The 21,192-nt window shown below is 35.0% G+C and overlaps 1 protein-coding gene across 3 annotated transcripts in view; it reads left to right on the top strand.

Moving 5' to 3' along the window:
* Tango6 (transport and golgi organization 6) overlaps positions 1 to 21,192 on the top strand; it is a 139,077-nt gene that overhangs the window by 90,973 nt on the left and 26,912 nt on the right. For all 3 annotated transcript variants that reach the window (XR_004759362.2, XM_035367382.2, XM_035367383.2), the window contains one exon: positions 17,971 to 18,157. Coding sequence is in view for 2 of the 3 variants with exons in the window: in XM_035367382.2 (XP_035223273.2) it covers positions 17,971 to 18,157 (187 nt within the window). In the remaining variant the exon portion in view is untranslated. The remainder of the gene's footprint in view (positions 1 to 17,970; positions 18,158 to 21,192) is intronic.

Below are 21,192 nucleotides of genomic sequence, written 5' to 3'. Positions count from 1 at the left end.
TCATGGAAGGGGGGTGATAATTCTTGATATTCTTCCCATCATAATGGATGACTGGATAGAGATTCAAGATGCAGTTAACCCAATCTAAGTAATGATGTTGAATAGCTGAAAATTTGGGGGCATTAAACTTTCAAAACTTTTAACTTTACTAACCTAACTGTCTTGGTGCCAGACAAAACTAACCAAAATAATGAATAAACAAAATTCTCTACTAAAATAATAAACTGAAATCTTTATCCTAAGCTGTATAAGTGGAGGAGGAGGAGCTGTTTGGTTGCTCCATCTCAAATGCATTTAAATAAGCATTTCTTAGAATCAATTAATTTAATCAATGCACATTCTCACACTAAATTAATATTACCTTTAAAAAATAAGAAGGAATAAATCTTCCCTGGTGCTTGGGTAAAATTAGAATACAAATCTCTCGCACAAAACATTACTTCAATTGACTAACTACATAGTCAATCTGTTGGTATGCAAATAGTGATGGACTATTACCAATAGCACGATAACATTATGAACTGGAAACCCTGCAAGAGAATTAGTTGTGTAAATCATTCTTTACTCTTACTTTTCTCGCTTCTACAGGAAAGGACAGAGATATGACACTCTCTATTATATAACTCCCTTTTTTTAATATGTATTTGGAATACTAACAAATCTTAATCTATTTTCATGTAGTAATAAAGTATGTGTTTCACTTTCCGTCTACAACCTTTTTTGGATTACAAGTTAATTAGCTATCAGCTCGCTTGATGTATACAAGGTAAGAAGAAATAATTCACACTCTACTTTTATTAATTTGTTGGCTATAAGAATGTTTTACAACAAAAGATTATTAGACCAAAAGAAAAATTATAACTAATTAACTAATAGTAAAAATTAAAAAAAAAATGTAAAGGCTAAGCTGTAGTTTCATATCAAAACTGAAAATAAATATTTCGATGATACAAAAATGTTGCATTCAACTCCAATGCAAATTGCAAAACTGAATTCCAGCAATTACTCAACATGGAAATTCAAAATGCAAATGCTACTAATAAAGGAGGATCTTTATGATGTAATCGAAGATGTTCCTCCAAGCCCTATTACAGAACAATGGAGTAAACGGGATCGGCAGTGTCACACAATGATAAATCTATTTATCGATGACAGCCAAATAATTCACGTTGAACATGAAACTACTGCTAAAGCCACCTGGGAAAAACTCAGGCAGGTACATGAAAGATCTAAGCTTTGAAGTAAACTATTTCTTTTGCAAAAGCTTTACAGTCTGAAGCTTGAGGAAGACGGAAATATATGCAAACATATATAAATACATTACTGGAGTTAGTCGATAAACTCAAATTAATAGGTGAGAACATAAAAGACAAATACGTTTCAGCACTTTTGCTTTATTCAATGCCTAGTTCTTACGATACGCTCATTACAACTCTTGAAGCCAAAGCAGAATTGGAACTGAATCCAGAATTCCTAAAAGAGAAATTAATTGACAAATTTAACAGGAGAGTTGAAAATAATTCATCTGATTCAAAGACATTTAAGGCCTCATTTCAAAACAAGACAAAGAGCGGAAAGTTTTGCTCATATTGTCACAAAAATAACCATTTTAGATCAGAGTGTTATCATAAAAAATCAAAACAAAAAAATAAAACGTGCCAAAATTTGAAGAAAACATACGTGGATTCTAAAATATGCTGAGCAAAGAATGCGTGTAACTTTGTGACGAATCAACAAGAAACAAAAAATAAAACACTGGAAATCGAATCCAGATGCTGTGGTGTTGCTCTGTCTGCTGACAAAATCATACATCAATCATCCGAGAGTTTTATTTTCGATAGCGGAGCAAGTAATCACCTTGTAAATAATAATAAATATTTCAGGGAATGTAAACCCATAAATCCATTAGATATTATAACTGTGAATGGGCACTGTATTAAATTAACGGCGATAGGAACTGTCCATTTTAAAACATTAAATGCTAAAAAAAAATAATTGAAGTTCTCTTATCGGAAGTTTGGTACACTCCTGAATTAGAAATGAATTTAATCTCAGTTAAGAAAATAATGGAAAAAGGACTGTTGGTTCTGTTTGAAGGCAATAAATGTATGATTATTCTAGAATGTCATGCAACTAACAATCTTTACCAAATTAAACCAATTGTCAGAAATAATGAACATCAACTCATGTAGCATTTCAGTGCAAAAATGAGAACTGTGTTCAACTTTGACGCCTTGGTCACAGAAACGATGATGCGATCAACCAACTTGTAAAAAAAGAACCTGCTGAAGAAATTAAACTAGATAATTGTAAACATGATACCAAATGCATTCAGTGCATAAAATGTAAACTAATTTCCTGTATCCCAAAAAATCAAAATTCAAAGCATCTGAACATCTAGAACTCATTCACACTGATGTTTTAGGACCAGTACAAACACCGTCTGTCAGTGGATACCTGTACTTCGTAATTTTTATTTATGTTACAGCAGGTTCACAATGATGAAAAAGAAAAATGAAGTAATTTATTGCTCTTACAAACAATAAATTTGGAAGAAAGGTAAAAACGCTAAGAAGTGATAATGGTGGTGAGAAAACAAGTAAGAAACTTGATGAATATCTTATGAAACATGGTATAAATCACCAGCTTACTGTACCATATTGTCCAGCACAAAATGGAGTCGGTGAACACAAAAATTGGTCTTTGATGGAGATGACAAGATGTCTTTTAGCTGACTCAGGTCAACCTCACAGATACTGGGCAGAAGCAGTGCTGACTGCGAATTATTTACAGAATCATATGCATATGAAACCAAATGTGAAAATGCCATACGAATTATAGAATAACAAGAAACTCAACCTCTCTCATCTGAGGACTTTCGAGTGCAAGGCTTTTGCTTATATCCATAAATCTAAAAGGGGTGAATTCGATGATATCACTATAGAAGGAATACTCGTCGGCTACGACAGCAGAAGTAAAGGCTACAGAATTTTAATTCCTGGAAACAAAATCATAATAAGTCTTTCTGTGTGATTTATTGAAGACACTGAAACTAACAAACCTGTAAGCATCTTTTTAAACCAGGATGAAGAAAATTCTAAGGATGAAAGCTCAGAACAGGAAGAAATAAAAGTTGAAGAACCTGAAAAGGAAGAAATATCAAAATCCGAAGAAGAACCTTTGGAACTTGGAAGATCAAACAGAGTCACAAAAGGTAAAGCTCCTGATCACTATGGGTTCTATGCAAAATATCCAACCTCCCCTGAACCCAAAACCTGGAAGGAAATTCAAAGTTTGGAAGAAAATGGCTAACAGCTGTTGGAGAAGAAATTAATTCATTAGAAGGAAACAACACTTGGGTTTTAGTTGATTTACCAAAAGGAAGAAAACCAATAGGATGTAAATGGTCTTTCAAAACCAAGCTCATTGCAGAAGGAAAAATTTAAAGAAGTCAGATTAGTCGCAAAAGGATTTAGCCAGAAGTTTGGATCTGACTATGATGAAACCTTTGCTCCTGTAGTAAAATACACAACTCTACGAGCTTTCCTATTTGCAGCTTCATATGAAAACATGTCTGTCAGACATATCAATGTCAAAATAGCATTTCTTCATGGAGAACCAGAAGAAGAAATTTATTTGACTCAACCTGAAGGATACTTAAAGGCTGGAAATGAAAATAAAGTTTGCAAGCTGAAGAAATCTATATATGGTTTAAAACAAGCCGCTAGAGCTTGGAACATAAAAATTGGAAAAAACTTTGAAACATGTCATTTGAACAAAGTAAAGCAGACCCATGCTTCTTTTTCAAAACCATCAATGGAAAATTCACGTATATAATATTATATGTAGATGATATGCTTAGAGGAAGTGAAAGAGAAAAAGATGTAATGGAAACAATCCAACAAATTGGAAATCAAAAACCATGGAGAAGTCACCTACTACCTCGGCACAAACATTGAAAGAACTAAAGATGGAACTTTTTCTGTAAACCAAAAGAATAAAATCGAAGAAATAGTTAAAAAACGAAAAACCAACATATACACCAATGGAAACAAACTACTGCAAACTAGAAACTGAAGATAATCTTCTAGAAGATAATACAGAATATAGACAAGCAGTATGGGCATTATTATATATTGCAACAATTAGCAGACAAGATATAGCATGTGCTGTCAATCTCCTGAGTAGAAGAAATGAAAAACTTCGGAACATAGATTGGAATGCTGTCAAGAAAGTCATTCAATACTTACATACATCTAAAGACTTAAGTTGGTCTTTAACAAAATTCAAGAACCTATACTAACTGCATATTCAGATGTAGATTGGGCAAGTGACAGAACAGCAAGAAAATCCATCAGTGCATACATATTTAAACTAGGAAATAACTGCATTTCATGGAGCAGCAAACGGCAAAACTGCATTGCACTATCTTCAACTGAAGCAGAGTATATTGCAGCAGCTTAATACAACATAAGAAGCACAATGGCTGATAAATTTACTTAAAGATCTAGGACTAAAACAAAATCTGCGAATTGCTCTCTGTGAAGACAAGTCATGCATCAAACTTTCACAAACAAAGAAAAATAGCTCCAGAGCAAAACATATAGATGTGAAATACCAGTATTTGCGTGAACTTCAACAAAACGGGATCTTGAGCCTAGACTCTGCAAAAGCTCTGACATGACTGCAGATCTACATTCACCAAACCACTAGGCAAGCCTGTATTCAAGAATCGCTGCAAATGGCGATGCTGCCTATCAAGAGTAGGGGTGTTGGAATGCAAGTAATGCAATAAACATTATGAACTGGAAACCCTGCAAGAGAATTAACTGTCTAACTCGTTCTTTACTCTTACTTTTCTCACTCCTACAGAAAAAGGACAGTGATATGACACTCTCTATTATATAACTTCCTTTTTTCAATATGTATTTGGAATACTAACGAGTCTGAATATATTTTCATGTATTAATAAAGTATGTGTTTCACTTTCAATTTCCGTCTGCAACCTTTTTTTGGATTACAAGTTAGTAAACTGTCATCTTGCTTGATACTGCGCTGGATACAAGGTAAGAAGAAATAATTCACACTCTACTTTTATTAATTTGTTGTAAAATTTTGAGGCTATAAAAATGTTTTACAACACAATCATTTCAATAATTAATTTGAGAGCAAGTTCATTTTCATTAAATCTAAACCTTACAGACACCAGAGAAGAAAGATTCATAAACCTCAAACATTTCCAACAAATGAAAAATCACAATCATAAGTTTAATTACAATCCTGGCACCTAAATATAATTTACAATTAAAGCCAAACAAAATCAAATAATTAATAAGTATACGTGGCTAGTATATAGTGAAAGGTGCGCTGTGAAACCCTAATGAAAGAAAGTAACAATATCCCAAGTTAACTAAAAGCTCCATGCCTTTTACTCAAACAAATGGAGTGACCTGGAAGACCAAATTAAATTACACAAATAAACAAATGCAATTAAAATTATAAAACAAATACATTTATTAATTCTTGAATATATAATAACATATATTGGATAAACTGATCATTATCCTACCACATTATTCTTACTGGATAAAATAACACATATGTGACACAAAATTAGTGTTTCTCATTAATTAAGAGTTAACATTTTTCTAACTCACAAATATAGTAGGTATAGCAAATTTTAATCCTCCTAATAAATGGTCATTCATTTAAAATTTTAAATCACTTCTTAATATTATTAACTAGCAATAATTAATATATATAAGTAATAACAATTTATATCTGTGGATAAATTATTATTAACTAGTCCACCATGGATTTTGGGAAAACTGAGATAAGAGAGAAAATCTTTAAAAAACACTCGCAGATGGGAGACAATTTTTTCAAATTAAAGAATCCTTAGTGACCAATCCACTGGGAAATGAGCTAAGATCCCCCTTTTTTTCCTGTCAAAACTCTCTTGGAGGTGTTCATTATTATTAGGAATCACAGGTGGATACTTAAGTCAAATAATTCTTCAAACCACCAGGAACTGCCTTTTAATATGTCCATTAGGTGGAAGACAATTGTCCAATTTGGAAGGATCTTTTGTGTCCAATTCAGTAAGCAGGTAAAGGAGTGTAAACCAGTTTCTATGAAGATCACTTGTATTAGGATCACCTCAAGAATCTCCATATATAATTCTCAGAACAATATCGCTCAGAAGCGGCAAAGCTATTGTCATCAATAAATCAGGAAAATGCAAGTAATCAGAAAAATCACTGGGCAGGAAAAGCAGGAATACCCATGACGAACACTTGTATCAAGATCACTTCAAGAATCTCCATTTACAATTTTCGGAACAATATCACTCAGAAGCGGCAAAGCTGTATTTTGTGATTAGCTCTACTCATTATGGCAATGCAAATTCTCATCAGCTAAAAGCCGAGAGAAACTTCACTCCAAACCCACGTGCAGAAGCCCCACCACCTTTCTCTTTTACTGCATTACATCTCTGCTGCTCAAATCTCACTCTTCTTACCTCGTGCAGTCTCCAAAGAAATCTCGGTATCTCCTCCCCTTTAAAGTCGTAGGTCTAAAAATGTCGCATAAAATTAAACTTCACCAACACTAGAGTTTCACTAGTTATTTAGCTGAGAAATTTCACTCCCTTCATGCGAATCAAAAACAAGTCAGTTTTACAAAGAAACCAGCTGCACTCGTGAAGAATTAACATGAGTACGTGAGAATTACCAAATGACTCCCCAGCTAACAAGCGGAAACTAAACGATAAGAATAAAATGAATGAATTTACAGATGCCCACTGTCCAGAAGAAACTGATCTATTTAACAATTGCAACAAACACAAAGCGAGAAAGCAAGTGAACGAGAAAAGCCAAAGTTTATGACTTCCTTTACTGCCTATTAGTGAAAGAAACCCCCCCCCAGCGAAGAAATTCGAAAACACACTATACTGCCCTCAGTTCTATTGTTAATAAAAGCCATTAACCAGATGTCATTTCCGTTCAAAAAAGTTTAACTTTGTTACAAAAACCTACCATAAAAAAAAAAAAAAAAAAAAAAAAAAAATCCTGCTAACGTCTTTAACAATTTATGAATACTCTTTTTACATTTTCAAATATAAATGAATTACAAATAAAAATACTGTAACTAATCCTTTAACATAAACTGTTGGACTAACTGTGACAACAAGGCTGTCCTCTGGTGAGTAGCCAGAGAAGTACTTCAATAAATGCCAAGCATCCCACTTGATAGGTTGTATCAGGCCCTTGCTCTGTAATTTTCTTAAAGTTAAAAGTAATGTCCATGTGTAATTTAAACCTGTTAAAAAATACTTATTACACTATACAGGACTCTTCTTTGACCCTATCTAAAACGACCCCCTTCACAAAGTGACATCCAATGTTAATGTTTAGCTTTAAAAATTTTCCTTGGCTTTTGCTCACTTTCTTTTTCAGAAACAGTACTTGCAGCCACACCCGCTGGATCTAACTCCTAAAACTTTAGGAAACGAGATACCTCGCCTGTCAAGTATGATTTGTGTGTGTGTGTGTGTGTGTGCGTGCCACTCCGATGGCCTATCAGCAACAAATAGTTGTCGGTAATGATGTGAGTTGTTTTGCATTTAAACACTAATGTTCTATAATGTGTTAATCCTTAATGTTGAAAACGTTAAAATACTTAAATATGAAAATGTAAAAATACTTTACTGTGTTCTTAAAGTATATATGTACATCTTTCATGAATATTGTATCATTTTGAAGTGATTAAGAAATCCTTTTCTTTTTGTTTACACATGAGTGCTCTAGAACTGCATAATCATAATATTCAGTTTTGTTTCAAAATGGTAAATGTGGTAAAACATAAAAAGGTGTAATGTATTCAAAGCGAGACATTTTAAGAGTAAAATTCTGTATTAAAAATTGTTATTATAATAAGCTGAATGTATTCAATCTTATAAACGTAGTTTCGATTTGAGTTTAACTTGATGAACCAGTGGTTGCATGACATGTTTATTACCCTGTTGCCTCCGTAACGGTTTTATTTATTGATATTTTTTTCCTTCCATTTCTGCTTACATAGCTGAAAATTGTTATATTTGATGATTTAAAGAAGCGTAAGATTCTTTCTGCCAAAATGTTATTTTTTTATACTGATTGATATACATTTCAGATGTGTGTAATTCTTTTAGTTTCATAAGTGTATTGCTATCCATGAATGTTTTATTTTGCCCTTTGAGAATAGAAATAATTAACAGAAAAGGATTTTATTGATGTTATTTAAACTGTAAACTAAGCCCTGTAAAATGTTTTATTTTAAGCAAGAGAGTTTTTTGCATATTATTTTGACGCTGTGTTACTTTTGATACAACTAATTTTAGTATAGTGCTATTCTATAGCAAAATTACTACAAATCTTCTCTGGGTAAGGTGACATCATTACAGCCTTTAGTTAGTGCCACAATAAAGTGTTTTTTTCATCAAAGAATTTATTTTAAGCGAAACACGCCATCATGTCATTTTTTGCTAAAGGACGTAAACAAGATATCTGTGTTCTAGCAAACGAACTTGGTGTGAATGTTACGGAACAAATGACAATAGTTGATATTAAGGATGCCATTTTAACGAATAAGGGATATAATGAAGAGTTCACTTAAGATCTATTTTTTAGCATTATTGCAGAATGAAAAGAAATAGAAGAACGTGAATTTAATGAAAGAAAACAGCATGAGGAACGTGAATATAACGAAAGGAAAGAGATGGTAGAACGCAAGGATGAGCTTGAGAAATTGAAAATACAAGTAGCTAGTTCAGGTGCTAGTCATGATTCAGTACCTGCTTTGAAACTCACTGACACAGATATCCCTAAATTACAATTACAAACTTTAATTCCTCACTTTAATCCAAAAAGTGATGACATGAGCCTTTTTCTCACTCTATCTGAAAGGCAACTAACAATTTTGAACATACCTCAAGGGAAATGGATAGTGTATCTCTTAGGTTTGTTACCTAATGACATTGCAAAACTGATTGGAAAGGAATCTGCTGGTGATGCACAAGATTATGACAACATTAAACAAATTCTCTTAAAGCATTTTAAATTGAGTGCTGAAAAGTTTCGACAGTTATTTTTGCAACATCGCAAAAGTACGGATACTACATGGCGAGATTTTTACTTCGATTTGAAAAATTTCTTTGATGGCTGTATTGACGAATTAAAAGTCAATACTTTTGAGATGTTAAAGGATTTGACGATATCAGACCAAATTAAACGACGGTCCCGTTCTGAGTATAGAGAACATTTTGTGGATCATTGGTCCATGTGGACTGATCCGCTTCAACTGGCTGATAAATTAGATTTATGTGAAGAAGCTAAAAACATCACGAGTAGAAACGTCAGTAATAACACTCCAAAACCATCTCAATGTAGTGGTCCTAAAAGTTTTAAAAATAACCCTCAACTTATTAAAAACTCAGCGACAAGGAATTCTGGCATGAGAGAAGATTGACCAACTGTTAGTTGTTATGGTTGTGGAAAATCAGGCATTGTTAAGGCTAAGTGTCCAACCAGCTCTCCTCCTTTAAGTAAAGAATCAGCCCACTTCAAAGCAATAAACTTACATACACTGTCTGTAGAAACACCTCACACGACTCTTTTAAGAGTAAAAATCAACAGATTTACGGGAATTGCCTGTGCTGATACTGGCGCTACTCACACTGTAACGGGAGAAACGTTATATAATCTCTTGAAAGAACAAGGATCAGAATTTAAGAAAACTGCTATGAAGGTCACTCTTGCGGACGGTATTCAAAGGAACGAAGAGGTCCACATGACCCAGGTAAACATTCACATTGAAGGAAGATCATTCCGCATAACTTTATTTGCGCTTCCCTCAGCAAAGAGTAACAGGACACTTTTAGGATCATATTTTCTTAGAAGCGCTGAAATTGTTTTAGATCTACAAAATCATTGATGGTTTTACCATGATAATCCGCAACAAAAGTTTAAGTTTATTGATGATGATTCTAAACCCAATGATTGAACAGAATGTACGTCGGAAGTTGACAATGTACTGTTAAGAGAATGTGAAGGACAACATCTATCAGCTCATCAAAGATCACAATTAAATGAACTATTGAGTCAATATTCAACTATCTTCCAACCAGGGAAAGAAGCAACACCTTTCATAGAACATCGAATTAAAACTGGAAACCAGTCCCCAGTAGCTGTACCACGATACAGAATGAACCCTGCTAAGAAAGAAATCTTAAAGCAAGAAATTGACAAGCTCTTATCTGAAGGAATAATTGAAGAATGTGAATCCCCTTATGCATCCCCAGTTGTTTTAATACCGAAACCTAATATAACAGTATGCCTCTGCATAGATTACCGGAAATTGAACGCGATTACAGTTCCAGATTCCTACCCACTTTCGAGAATGGATGACCTATTACATTGTAGAGTCATTAGGATTTTTTGGAAGCAGGCAAAATGAAAAATGAGCAATCGCCTTCGCCGGGAATCGAACCACGGACCTCTGGATTATCGGCCCAGCGTGCAGAACCACTACACCACGAAGAATGCTAGGAAAGTGGGAGAAATGCCTTATATACTCCCCTTTTTAAAGGCCGACTAGGGTTTTAGGGGACCTAGTTGCCAAATCCTGGGTGCGGAGAATCATCATCCACAACCCTTTTAGTTCGGGCGCCAATGTAGAGTCATTAGGATTTTTTGGAAGCAGGCAAGGTGAAAAATGAGCAATTGCCTTCGCCGGGAATCGAACCACGGACCTCTGGATTATCGGCCCAGCGTGCAGAACCAGTACACCACGAAGGACGCTAGGAAAGTGGGAGAAATGCCTTATAACATGAGGCAAAACCTACTCTTGATCTTCATGCAGATTATCACCAAGTGAAGGTTCATACTGATGATCAAGACAAGACAGCATTTGTATGTCCCTTTGAAATATATCGTTTCTTACGAATGACCTTTGGTCTTCAGAATGCCCAGCTACATTCCAGAGAATGATAGACCGTTTTCGCAATGGACTTAAAGACATCCTGACCCTCACCTATCTGGACGACATAATCGTGTTGTCAGAATCATTCGAGAAACAGCTTTCCAATCTCAAAGCTGTTTTTGAAAGGCTCTTGCTCTTTAAACTGCACGCAAACAGAGAGAAGTGCCACTTCGCTTCTTCTCGTGTGAAATATTTGGGATTTTGGATCACACAAAAAGGAATCGATGTTGATCCAAATAAAGTTTCCTCTATCCAGAGAATTCCGCCTCCCAAAAACATCAAGGAACTCCAATCCTTCCTTCAAACGTGTTCTTGGTTTAGACGATATTTGTAAAACTTCGCGAAAATATCATGACCTCTTAGTGATTTGACGAAGAAGAAAGTCCTATGGGAATGGGGTTTCAACCAGCAAAAAGCATTTGAAACTCTAAAAAACTGCCTCATAATACCTCCTGTGTTAAAGCAAGCAAATGGAACTCAACCGTATATTCTTTGAACAGATGCAAGCAACTATGCTCTTGGAGCCGTTTTTCTTCAAGGGGAAGGGTCAGAGCACCCTGTCGAATATGCCAGCTGACTGCTTTCTCCGGCTGAGCGAAACTATTCGACGACTGAACGAGAAGCCCTTGCTGTAGTCTGAGCCCTAAAGAAATTTCATGGTTATGTCGAAGGATCAAAAGTAACTATAGCATCCGATCATCAACCTTTAAAATGGCTTTTGAACCTCAAGTCTTCAACCGGAAGACTTGCTAGATGAGCGCTCGAAATCAGCCTTTCAACCTGAAAGTACAATACATTCCTGGAAAGGCAAACGTCATCGCTGACATGCTGTCCTGTCCAAGCACTGAACACGAGGTTTCACCTTGCGAGATTTTAAATATATCTATGGTAGACATGCTCACAAGAAGTCCAAAAGACATGCGTGAATCCCAACTTAAAGGTGAAAACTTAAGAAAGATTATAGAAAGTTTCGAATCCACTCAGAAAACTGAAGAATGTGCCAACTGGACCGAACGCGGATTTTTAATGAATCAAGGTGTTCTCTACTGATATGCCCCTGACTCTGATTCAGAAGAGGCCCAGTTAGTAATTCCAACTGCCGAGTGTGAATCAATCATGCAAAAGCACCATAAATACCCAACGGTTGGGCATTATGAAGAGGCAGGGATAAATAGAAGGGCTAGGTCATTCCTTTGTTCGACTCCTCGCCGACGCGAGCCTCATGGAGAGGGGGAACCAGAAGTAATCTGACGTGTCTCTGTTGCACCTGCTCTGATTCCGCGCCTTTAAAACTGTAGTTTCATTCATTTGCGAGACGATTTTCTGGAGATCGCATATCCCAAATTAATGTTAATCATACATATTTGTTTTCTAATAATGCAAATATTTAAAATAATTTGTGTGTATATATATATATATATATATAGTTTTAGTCAGTTTTCCTTTTAAATTCTATATTTAAAGCATCCTTTATGTAATATGGCTTCTTGTGCTGCAGCAACGTGCCGTAACACTTATAGAAATACGAAAGGAAGATATATTGTATTTCATGCTTTCCCAAAGGATAATTTGCTTTTGACGAAAGAATGGATACATAAATGTCGAAGACAAGATTCTATAAATGTGAAAAACGCAAGAATTTGCAGCGAACATTTTCTGTGCAGTGATTATGAATATGACATGAGAAATCGTTTGCTTGGATTGCCGCAAAAGAAACTGTTGAAATGCAATGCTGTGCTGAAAGTAAATTTATCGTGTGCAGTAAACGAAATAACACAAAGAAATCAAAGACATTTGAAAATAAAACTAATGCAGAGTGCTTTTGAAAGACAACACGAATTAAGCCCAAAGAAAATTTATTTTGAGGCCGAGAACGAAATTGAAGCTGACAATAATAAATCAAATGTGAATGATTTTGAAATAAAACTCACAAGTGACAATATCCCTGAGTGCCGTGTAAAGATAAACAAGAATGTATTGATAATTTGAAGAACAAAATAATATCCTTAGAAAATTGTAATAAAATAATGAAAAATAGAGAAAAGAAAAATTTTAGAATGTTTGCTCAGCAACAAAGAAGGTGGACGACATCTAGAAAGAAATTTGTATCGGAAATTCAGAAATTAAAATCCCAAACAGCGAAATTTAGGAAAAAACAGAACAGATTGGAGAATTTGGAAAAACATCTAAAGCATATTTTTACAAAGACGCAGATTAACGCATTGCTAGAAAAGAAGGAAAAAATCAGGTGGACTAGTGAAGATATTTCACGTTGCATTGTCATAAGAGCTCTATCATCTAAAAGCTACGATTTTTGGAAAGAAAAAATGGGAATTCCTTTACCTAGCACTAGCACATTAAAGAGATGGTGCGCTAAATTTTCATGTAGTCCAGGAATTCAGAGTGATGTTCTTGCTGTAATGAAGGAAAGATGCCAATATTTGAATTCTGTAGAAAAAATATGCGTTCTCAGTTTCGACGAAATGCACATAGATTCTAAACTGGACCAAATTCTCGGTCCTTTTCAAAAAGTGTAGTTTGTTTTAATCAGAGGTCTCATTTCGCAGTGGAAACAACCAATATTTTTTGATTTTAACACTCCAATGAAGAAAGAACTTCTTTTTTCACTCATAAGACATATTCAATCATCTGGAGTAGAAGTGAAAGCAATAGTGTCTGATTTAAGAGAATCTACTACTTTGTGGAAAGAGTTACAGATTTCGATTAATAGTTCTCAGTTTCCAAATCCAGTATTCCAAACGAAAAAAATATGGTTTTTTGCAGATTTAGCGCACTGCCTCAAATTACTGAGAAACCACTTTTTAGATATAGGATTTGTTTTAGAAGATGGAACTGTTTTAAATGTTGATATTATTAAAGAGGTTTTAAATAAAGATTCAAGAGAAATTAAATTGTGTCACAAACTAAAACCAAATTATTTAATGGTCAAGGGAAACGAGAGGCAAAAAGTCGCTCCAGCAAAAACATTATTTTCAAGAAGTACAGCAAAAGGTATACTCCACCTCACAGGAGATAAAAAAGCATCCGACTTCTTTGAGTTAATCGACAATTTTTTCGATATTATGAATAGTACGAAAACATACCCTCCTTCAGATAAAATACTTAAAGCAGCATTTGGATTAAATGAACATCATGAAAAACAAATTCAAGTTTTGGAATTAATGAAGAAAGTCATTGGTGGATTAAGAGTTCAGGGAAAAGCCAACTTAGTGCCTTTCCAAAAAGGAATAATAATTTCAATAAATTCTCTTTTTGGCCTACACCAGGATTTGAAATCATCGTATGATGCTAAATATATTTTAACCTCTAGATTAACTCAAGATGCACTTGAAAGTCTCTTTAGTCAGATTCGAGGGCTTGGTAGGTTTAATGACCATCCATCACTTGTGAAGTTATACACCGCTTAAAGCAATTAATACTTGCTAATAAGCTGCCAAATTTATCTTCAAAAGTATGCATGACTAAAGAAAGGAGAAATATTGATTCATATTTAACATCCGAAATACTTGAAAGGGCTTTGAAAACTGAGGAGGAAGATGCTTTTCCATTAAATACTATTGATGATTTGGATTTCATAGAGGAACCTTCTCCTATGGCATGGGAATTAGAATTGAATTCCGACAGACAATTTTCGACAGCCGAAAAAGAAGCATTAACATATGTTGCAGGTTATATTGCCTATCGTGTGCTGAGACAAAGACCCATCATTGGGAACAATATCTAAAAATACTGCTGATGAACCAATATTTAATTCAGAATGGATTAAATTATTGTCCTTAGGAGGTTTGACTACACCTTCTCATTCATGGATGAATACAGTTTATGAGTTCGAAAACATATTTTGTGCAGTTCATGGTACAACTTACTATAAAGGGAAGCATGTAATTGGCTCTTTAATTAATAAACTGGAGAAATATTATCCTGAAGTTAACAGAGAAGCATTTCGTTTATTTTGCAGAGTGAGAACTTTTATTAGAATATGTTTTTCCCCAAAGAAAAGCAACCCAAAAGGCAAAAAAATGGATTGCTTCGAATGTGGCAGCCAATAAATAATGTTTCAACAACTTATAGTTGCATTCGACTCTACAAGTAAGCATATATAATATGTTTTGATTTGAAATATTTCTAGATGGCATTTTAGAAGTTAATAGCATAAAGCATATTTCAAATGAGAACTAATTCTGTTAAGTTATTGTTACAGTTATTTTTATTGTATCCTCTGTTATTATTGATTCGATTTTGTGTTAGCTTAGCATTCTAGATAAAATATATATAAAGTATAATATTAAAGTAATTGGCATAAGAAGACCTGCCCCCTAACCCCCACTTTTGAAAAATTAAATAATTATTTTAGGTACTGTGAGTAAAGTTGTTTTGTCTAAATTAAGATAAGAATCTTACATGTATTTATTTAAATGAAATATTGATGTAAGCCTAAGTTACAAAATTATTTTTAAAAAAATTATGTTATTATATTGAATCGGGAGAAAAATATGCCAATGTAAAATTTACAATTAGGCTGAAACTCAAACTTAGATTAGCAGAAATTTTGCCATATATAACCATACATGTTTAAAACTATGCCAATTTAAGGTTGTTTTTTGATTAATTTTAAATAGCTGTTATTATAGTTATCTTAGAAGCAGTAGTACAGTTCTCTTAGTTAACATGCAGATAAAGAAATGATTAGAAACAAACATGCATTTAAAGAAAAAGAAAAAAAAAAAATCCCTGCAAATAAAAAAAGGAACTTTATGCTAAGAGTAGCGCACTTTATCTATTATTTTAAAATTGAGTAAGTACTATTAAATTTTGTAATGTTCAGTGTAAAATGCATACTGCAGTAACATTGTCTCTTCCAAATTATAGCTATCTTTCACACACAGCTCATTTTAAACACTGGTTCTTCAAATTTAAAACGCTAATTTCTATGTTGTCAATTGCACCTCCGCGCTCAGTGGCATCATTGCTACGTCATCACTCCTCACTGCATGTTTCAGGGGGAAACACTCTATGAGCTAGCCCTTCTCTTTAGTCCTGATGGAGAGGAAGGAACATTCCAAAGAATTGCCAGATGCTATTATTGGACTGGGATGAAAAAGTATATATCCGACTATGTGAAAAGCTGTCCTGAATGCAACCGCTACAAGGCTACCAACCAAAAGCCAGCTGGACTGCTAAGAACTCCTGTCTATTCTCAACATTTTGAGATCATATCTATTGATTTGTTTGGGCCACTGTCAAAAACTGACACTGGAAAACAATGGATCTTCATTGTCGAAGACTGTGCTACGCGATAGGTTGAATTATTTCCTCTTGCTCAAGTTATAGCACGCGACTGCGCTATAACCCTCATCGAAGAAGTATTCATGCAGCATGGTGTATCACGAAGAATCATCAGTGATAACGGCACCCAGTTTATCAGTGCAGTCATGTAACAAGTTTGCTGCACATTAAATATCAATCAAAACTTGATACCAGTTTACTTTCCTCAGTCAAATCCTGTGGAACTGAAAAATAGAGACTTAAAACCTCGTCTTCCAATCTTTGTAGGAAATGCGCATGATAACTGGCATTCGAAACTCCCAGTTATTCGCTTTGCTATGAATACGGCCGTCTGTGACATTACAGGCCATACACCAGCATTCCTAATGTTTGGAAAAGAGCTGAGGACTGTCGACGACGTTGTTCACGATTTCAAAGCTGTGGTTGAAAATGATAACTTTGTTCCTGAAATTACCCCTTATCTTAAACGATTCGCAACTATTACAAAGGACATACGAGAGCGTATCGAAATAAAGCAAGATCAACGTAAAAAGCAATATGATAAAGGAATTCACCAGGTGATAAGGTATGGGTCAATTTACATCCCGTTAGCAATGCCAAAAAAAAAAAAAAAAAAAAAAAAAAAGACTTCAACGTTCATACCAAAGCATTACAGTCCGTACTTGGTAATGACACAGAAATCACCTACTTCCTATGTCATTTCAAGCCTTCATAAACCATCAGAACCCTTAGGAACATGCTATACGTCTGCACTAACACCTTTCAAAGACTCGTCTACTTCTCCCATTCTTCCACTCAGGAAGAGAGGTAGACTGCCAAAAGTTACTTTGCATTCCTGAAATAATCAATAACGTGTGATTCCGTACAGTGCTCCAAAGGGAGGTCCCCTTGCCCAGGAAACCAAAAAAACTGAGACTAGAGACAATGTTAGAAGAGCTCCCAAATCCTCCAGTTCTCTTTTCCGGGACGTCAGCTGAGCCAGACGGGGAGTTTGTAACCAATCCTTTAACATAAACTGTTGGACTAACTGTGACAACAAGGCTGCCCTGTGGTGAAGTAGCCAGAGAAGTACTTCAATAAAAGCCAAGCGTCCCACTTGATAGGTTGTATCAGACTCTTGCTCTGTAATGTTCGTGTGTAACTTAAACCTGTTAATAAATACTTGTTACACTATACAGCACTCTTCTTTTGACCCAATCTAAAACTACCCCCTTCACAATACTTAATTATTGATAACTTAAAACAAAACATGACTACACCTAACAATTCGCGACACAACAATGATGAATTACTGACCAACATATTTTAGTTCACGCATCACTATAAAGACTGTTACCAGGATATGTGATAAATATATGGTGCCCTCTGCAGGGTTTGAGCCTCAGATCTAGTTGCTAGCTGGATGTGCTCAACTTAACACCATATGAGCTTGCACAAGAGAATGGGATAATCTCTTAAAATTACAGTGATAATGTAGCCATTGTTGAGTGAATATTTTATTTAGCACTCATGTAAAAGAAATCAATCTTCAGAATTCTTTTTCTTTACTATTAATAAATATGTAATATATTGATACAACAAAAAAGTTTTTTTTTTCCCATTCTGTGTGTCTGAAAATGAAATTGTAATATATTTTTTTTAAAGGAAAATCTTGAGGATGAAGACTCTTACATTTATTTACCAGCCATCCAAGGTTTGTCATTACTTGCTGATTGTGATGTAGAATTGGTTCTTCCTACTTTATTAAAGGAATTTCAAAACCCTGGTAAAAAAGCATGTGAGGTCATATTAAAAATTGGAGAGGTTTTATTGAAAATTTGTCGTCTGTTAGGTATGTATTATACATATTTTTCTCTGCTTCCAATTTTTGCTAAATATTGCTTGTATTTTTCTTATGGTTGATGTAGAATCATTTAATGATATTTTTGTGCAGCTTTTAAATATATTGTTTTCTTTAGAAAAGTTTATTTAATAATTTGTCTTGTCTCACCATCTTAGAGGAAATATCTTGTGAAGAAAGAAAGCCGGGGAATAAAAATAATGCTAGTTATTTTGGGAGGGAGGGGAGTGTTAATTAATGCTGAACCTTTTAAGCATTTAATATCACATAAAAATATGAAGATGGAAGAATCTAATAGAAAAACAGAGTAAGAATCAATTTAGGCAGAGAATCTGATAAGCTGAATCACCAAAAATATTTCTAAATTCACTTGCAACTTTCCATTTGTAAAATTTGTACATAAGGAAGCTGACTAATTAAATTGTGAACTCACAAATTAGATAAAAGACAGTATTGAGTGATGTTGAGCTTGAAGTTTTAAGTCTCATCAGCATATTGGTTAGGCAAGACAGTAGACGAAATTAGTTTTCTATCTAGAATTCTTTGTTTTTTACAATTTGAAATCTGATGGATCTCGTAAAACAAGCTTTTGAATATTGTAGTAAACTTTTATGAATGGATACATCTATTTATCACTGTTTGATATAGTTAAGCACAGTTTTGCATCCTTACAAACAAGCTGTGTGAGTTTTTGTGATTTTCTTCAAGAGTAAAATAGTAGGAGACAATTTTCCTTAAAAAAATCTATGATAGCATTGGGCAGGTAACTCTCACATGCCCTTGGGCAGGTAACCCTCATATGCGTTTCCATTAATTATTAAACACCAGCAGGCGAAATCGTCACTAGAAAAAATTCCATGGCTGGATTAATTTTCATATCAACAGACAATAATCAAGTTGATAAAATAATCTCTGATTCAAGAATACACTCATCTAACTTGACACCAGGTTGCTGAATGCATAATCATCATTAAAACACCGTCATGAATTTTTATTGAAAAGCTGCAGATGCATAAAGCTGATGGAAATTTTGAAACAGGGCATAATATACTTTGTATTATATGAGGGCTGGAACTTTAATAGTGGCAACACAGCTGAAAAAATGCTACGCAACAAAACCAAAGAATATCGCGTATACCACACGTGAACTACATACCTACCTTACCTCTCTGCCTACGTCACGTGCGAGCGGAGTGACGCGAAAAACGGATCCTTGTATTAGCTCGCGGTCTAAAGTAAGTGTTGTCAGGATGTTTTCAAAACAAGAACAACGTTGTTGGATAAAAATTGAATGTGCCAGAGGTCGTACAGCACGACAGTATCATCAAGGGCTTCAAGAGGCTTGCGGGGAATCTGCATTGCCTTACAGAACCATAGCAAGATGGGTGAAAGCATTCAATGAAGTACGGCAAAACGTGGCAGACATGCTGCGGCCAGGTCATCCGAGTGTCAGCGATGCAGACGTGCAAGCTGTTGCCGCAGTGATCGCCGCCAAACATTCATCAGCTGGCCAGACAAACAAGATTAGCGCATATGACTGTGCTGCACATTCTGAAGGAACGCCTGTCCATGAGAAAAATTGCTTCACGATGGGTTCCACATCAATTGACGGAAATGCAGAAATGGCTACAATACGATGCTGCCCGAACCCACCTGGAGCGCTATGAGCGCGAAGGAGATGCTTTTTTTTACGCCGTATCATTACATTGGATGAGACTTGGGCCAGATGGTACCAGCCAGAACTGAAATGCCAATCAAACGAATGGCGTCATCACAGGTCACCACGACGTTCGAAATTTCGTCAGAACCCCAGCAATGTGAAAGTTATGGTGATTCTCATGTACGACTGTGATGGTGTCATCCTAACGCATACCGTTCCCCCACAGCAGACCGTCACTGCGCAGTATTACTGCTCGTTTTTGGAGCACAATCTCCGACCAGCTTTGAGAAAAAAATGGCGACACTTTCTGCAGAACGCTCCTCTCATTTTGCATGACAATGCTCGGCCGCATGCAGCGCAAGCTGTGATTGATTTGTTCAAGCGATGGAGCTGGGAAGTGCTTTACCATCCACCATACTCCCCAGATCTAAGCTCTTGTGACTATGACTTAATTCCTAAGATGAAGGAAGCACTTCGTGGCTTTCGCTTCCAGACTGTTCCTGAGATTCTTGTGGCAGTAGACCGGTCCATTCAAACTATCAACGGAAACGGGTACACAATGCTGGCGACTATATTGAAGGACTGTAAAACATGGTGACATGAATAACTTTTGTATTCCTTGTAAATAAATAGTTGTCACTATTAAAGTTCCAACCCTCGTATATATATATATATATATATATATTGTAATTTTATTGAGATGAAAAAGCAACCATAGCAATATGTGGGAATTAATACTACTGTCAGATTAAGGTTGAAAGAGTTGATGAAATATGAACATTATTTTGTAGATATTATTTACATGAGTTTATTGCATGTAATCAGAAGGTCCAAGAACAGTTTTATTTAGCCCAGATATTCCCAACCTTTTACTTCCATTGATCCCTTGCATTTTACACTGTTATATATAGAATATAATATAACCATACCTGCCAACTTTTACGAATTTTTCGTAATTTTTACGAAAATGGGTTTGTCTTTACAATTTTATGATCGTAATCCATTTTTTACGATTTTTTTCGTTTTTCAAGTGATTTTAGTGATTTTTGTTAAAATTTTAGAATTTTTCGCCAATTGCATCGTGTTTTACCGCAAACTACCGACTACTTCGAATGCAGTAACCTGCGGTTTCTCCCAACTCGCCGCTTAACCAGTCAATCCAATGCGCTGAACTTGTTTCTCCCACTCTTTGTGTACGCCAGATTATTTTTTGCGCGTTCGCTTCAGAAGCAAGGGAATTACTCAGCGAGCGTGGATTTTCGCGTTCTGTTTTTTTTTCTTTTTTTCTTTGCACATGCTACGAATTTTCATAATACGTCGTTGTTATGAAATGAGTTTAAAAAAAACCGTATTCTCAATATTTTCA

This window comes from Stegodyphus dumicola, chromosome 3, assembly GCF_044657685.1.
Source record: "Stegodyphus dumicola isolate Sdum_Otavi_A_Nest chromosome 3, ASM4465768v1".
NCBI classification, from domain to species: Eukaryota; Metazoa; Arthropoda; class Arachnida; order Araneae; family Eresidae; genus Stegodyphus; species Stegodyphus dumicola.
Note: the sequence above shows the minus strand (reverse complement) of the source record. Positions and strands in the feature narration are given on the sequence as shown.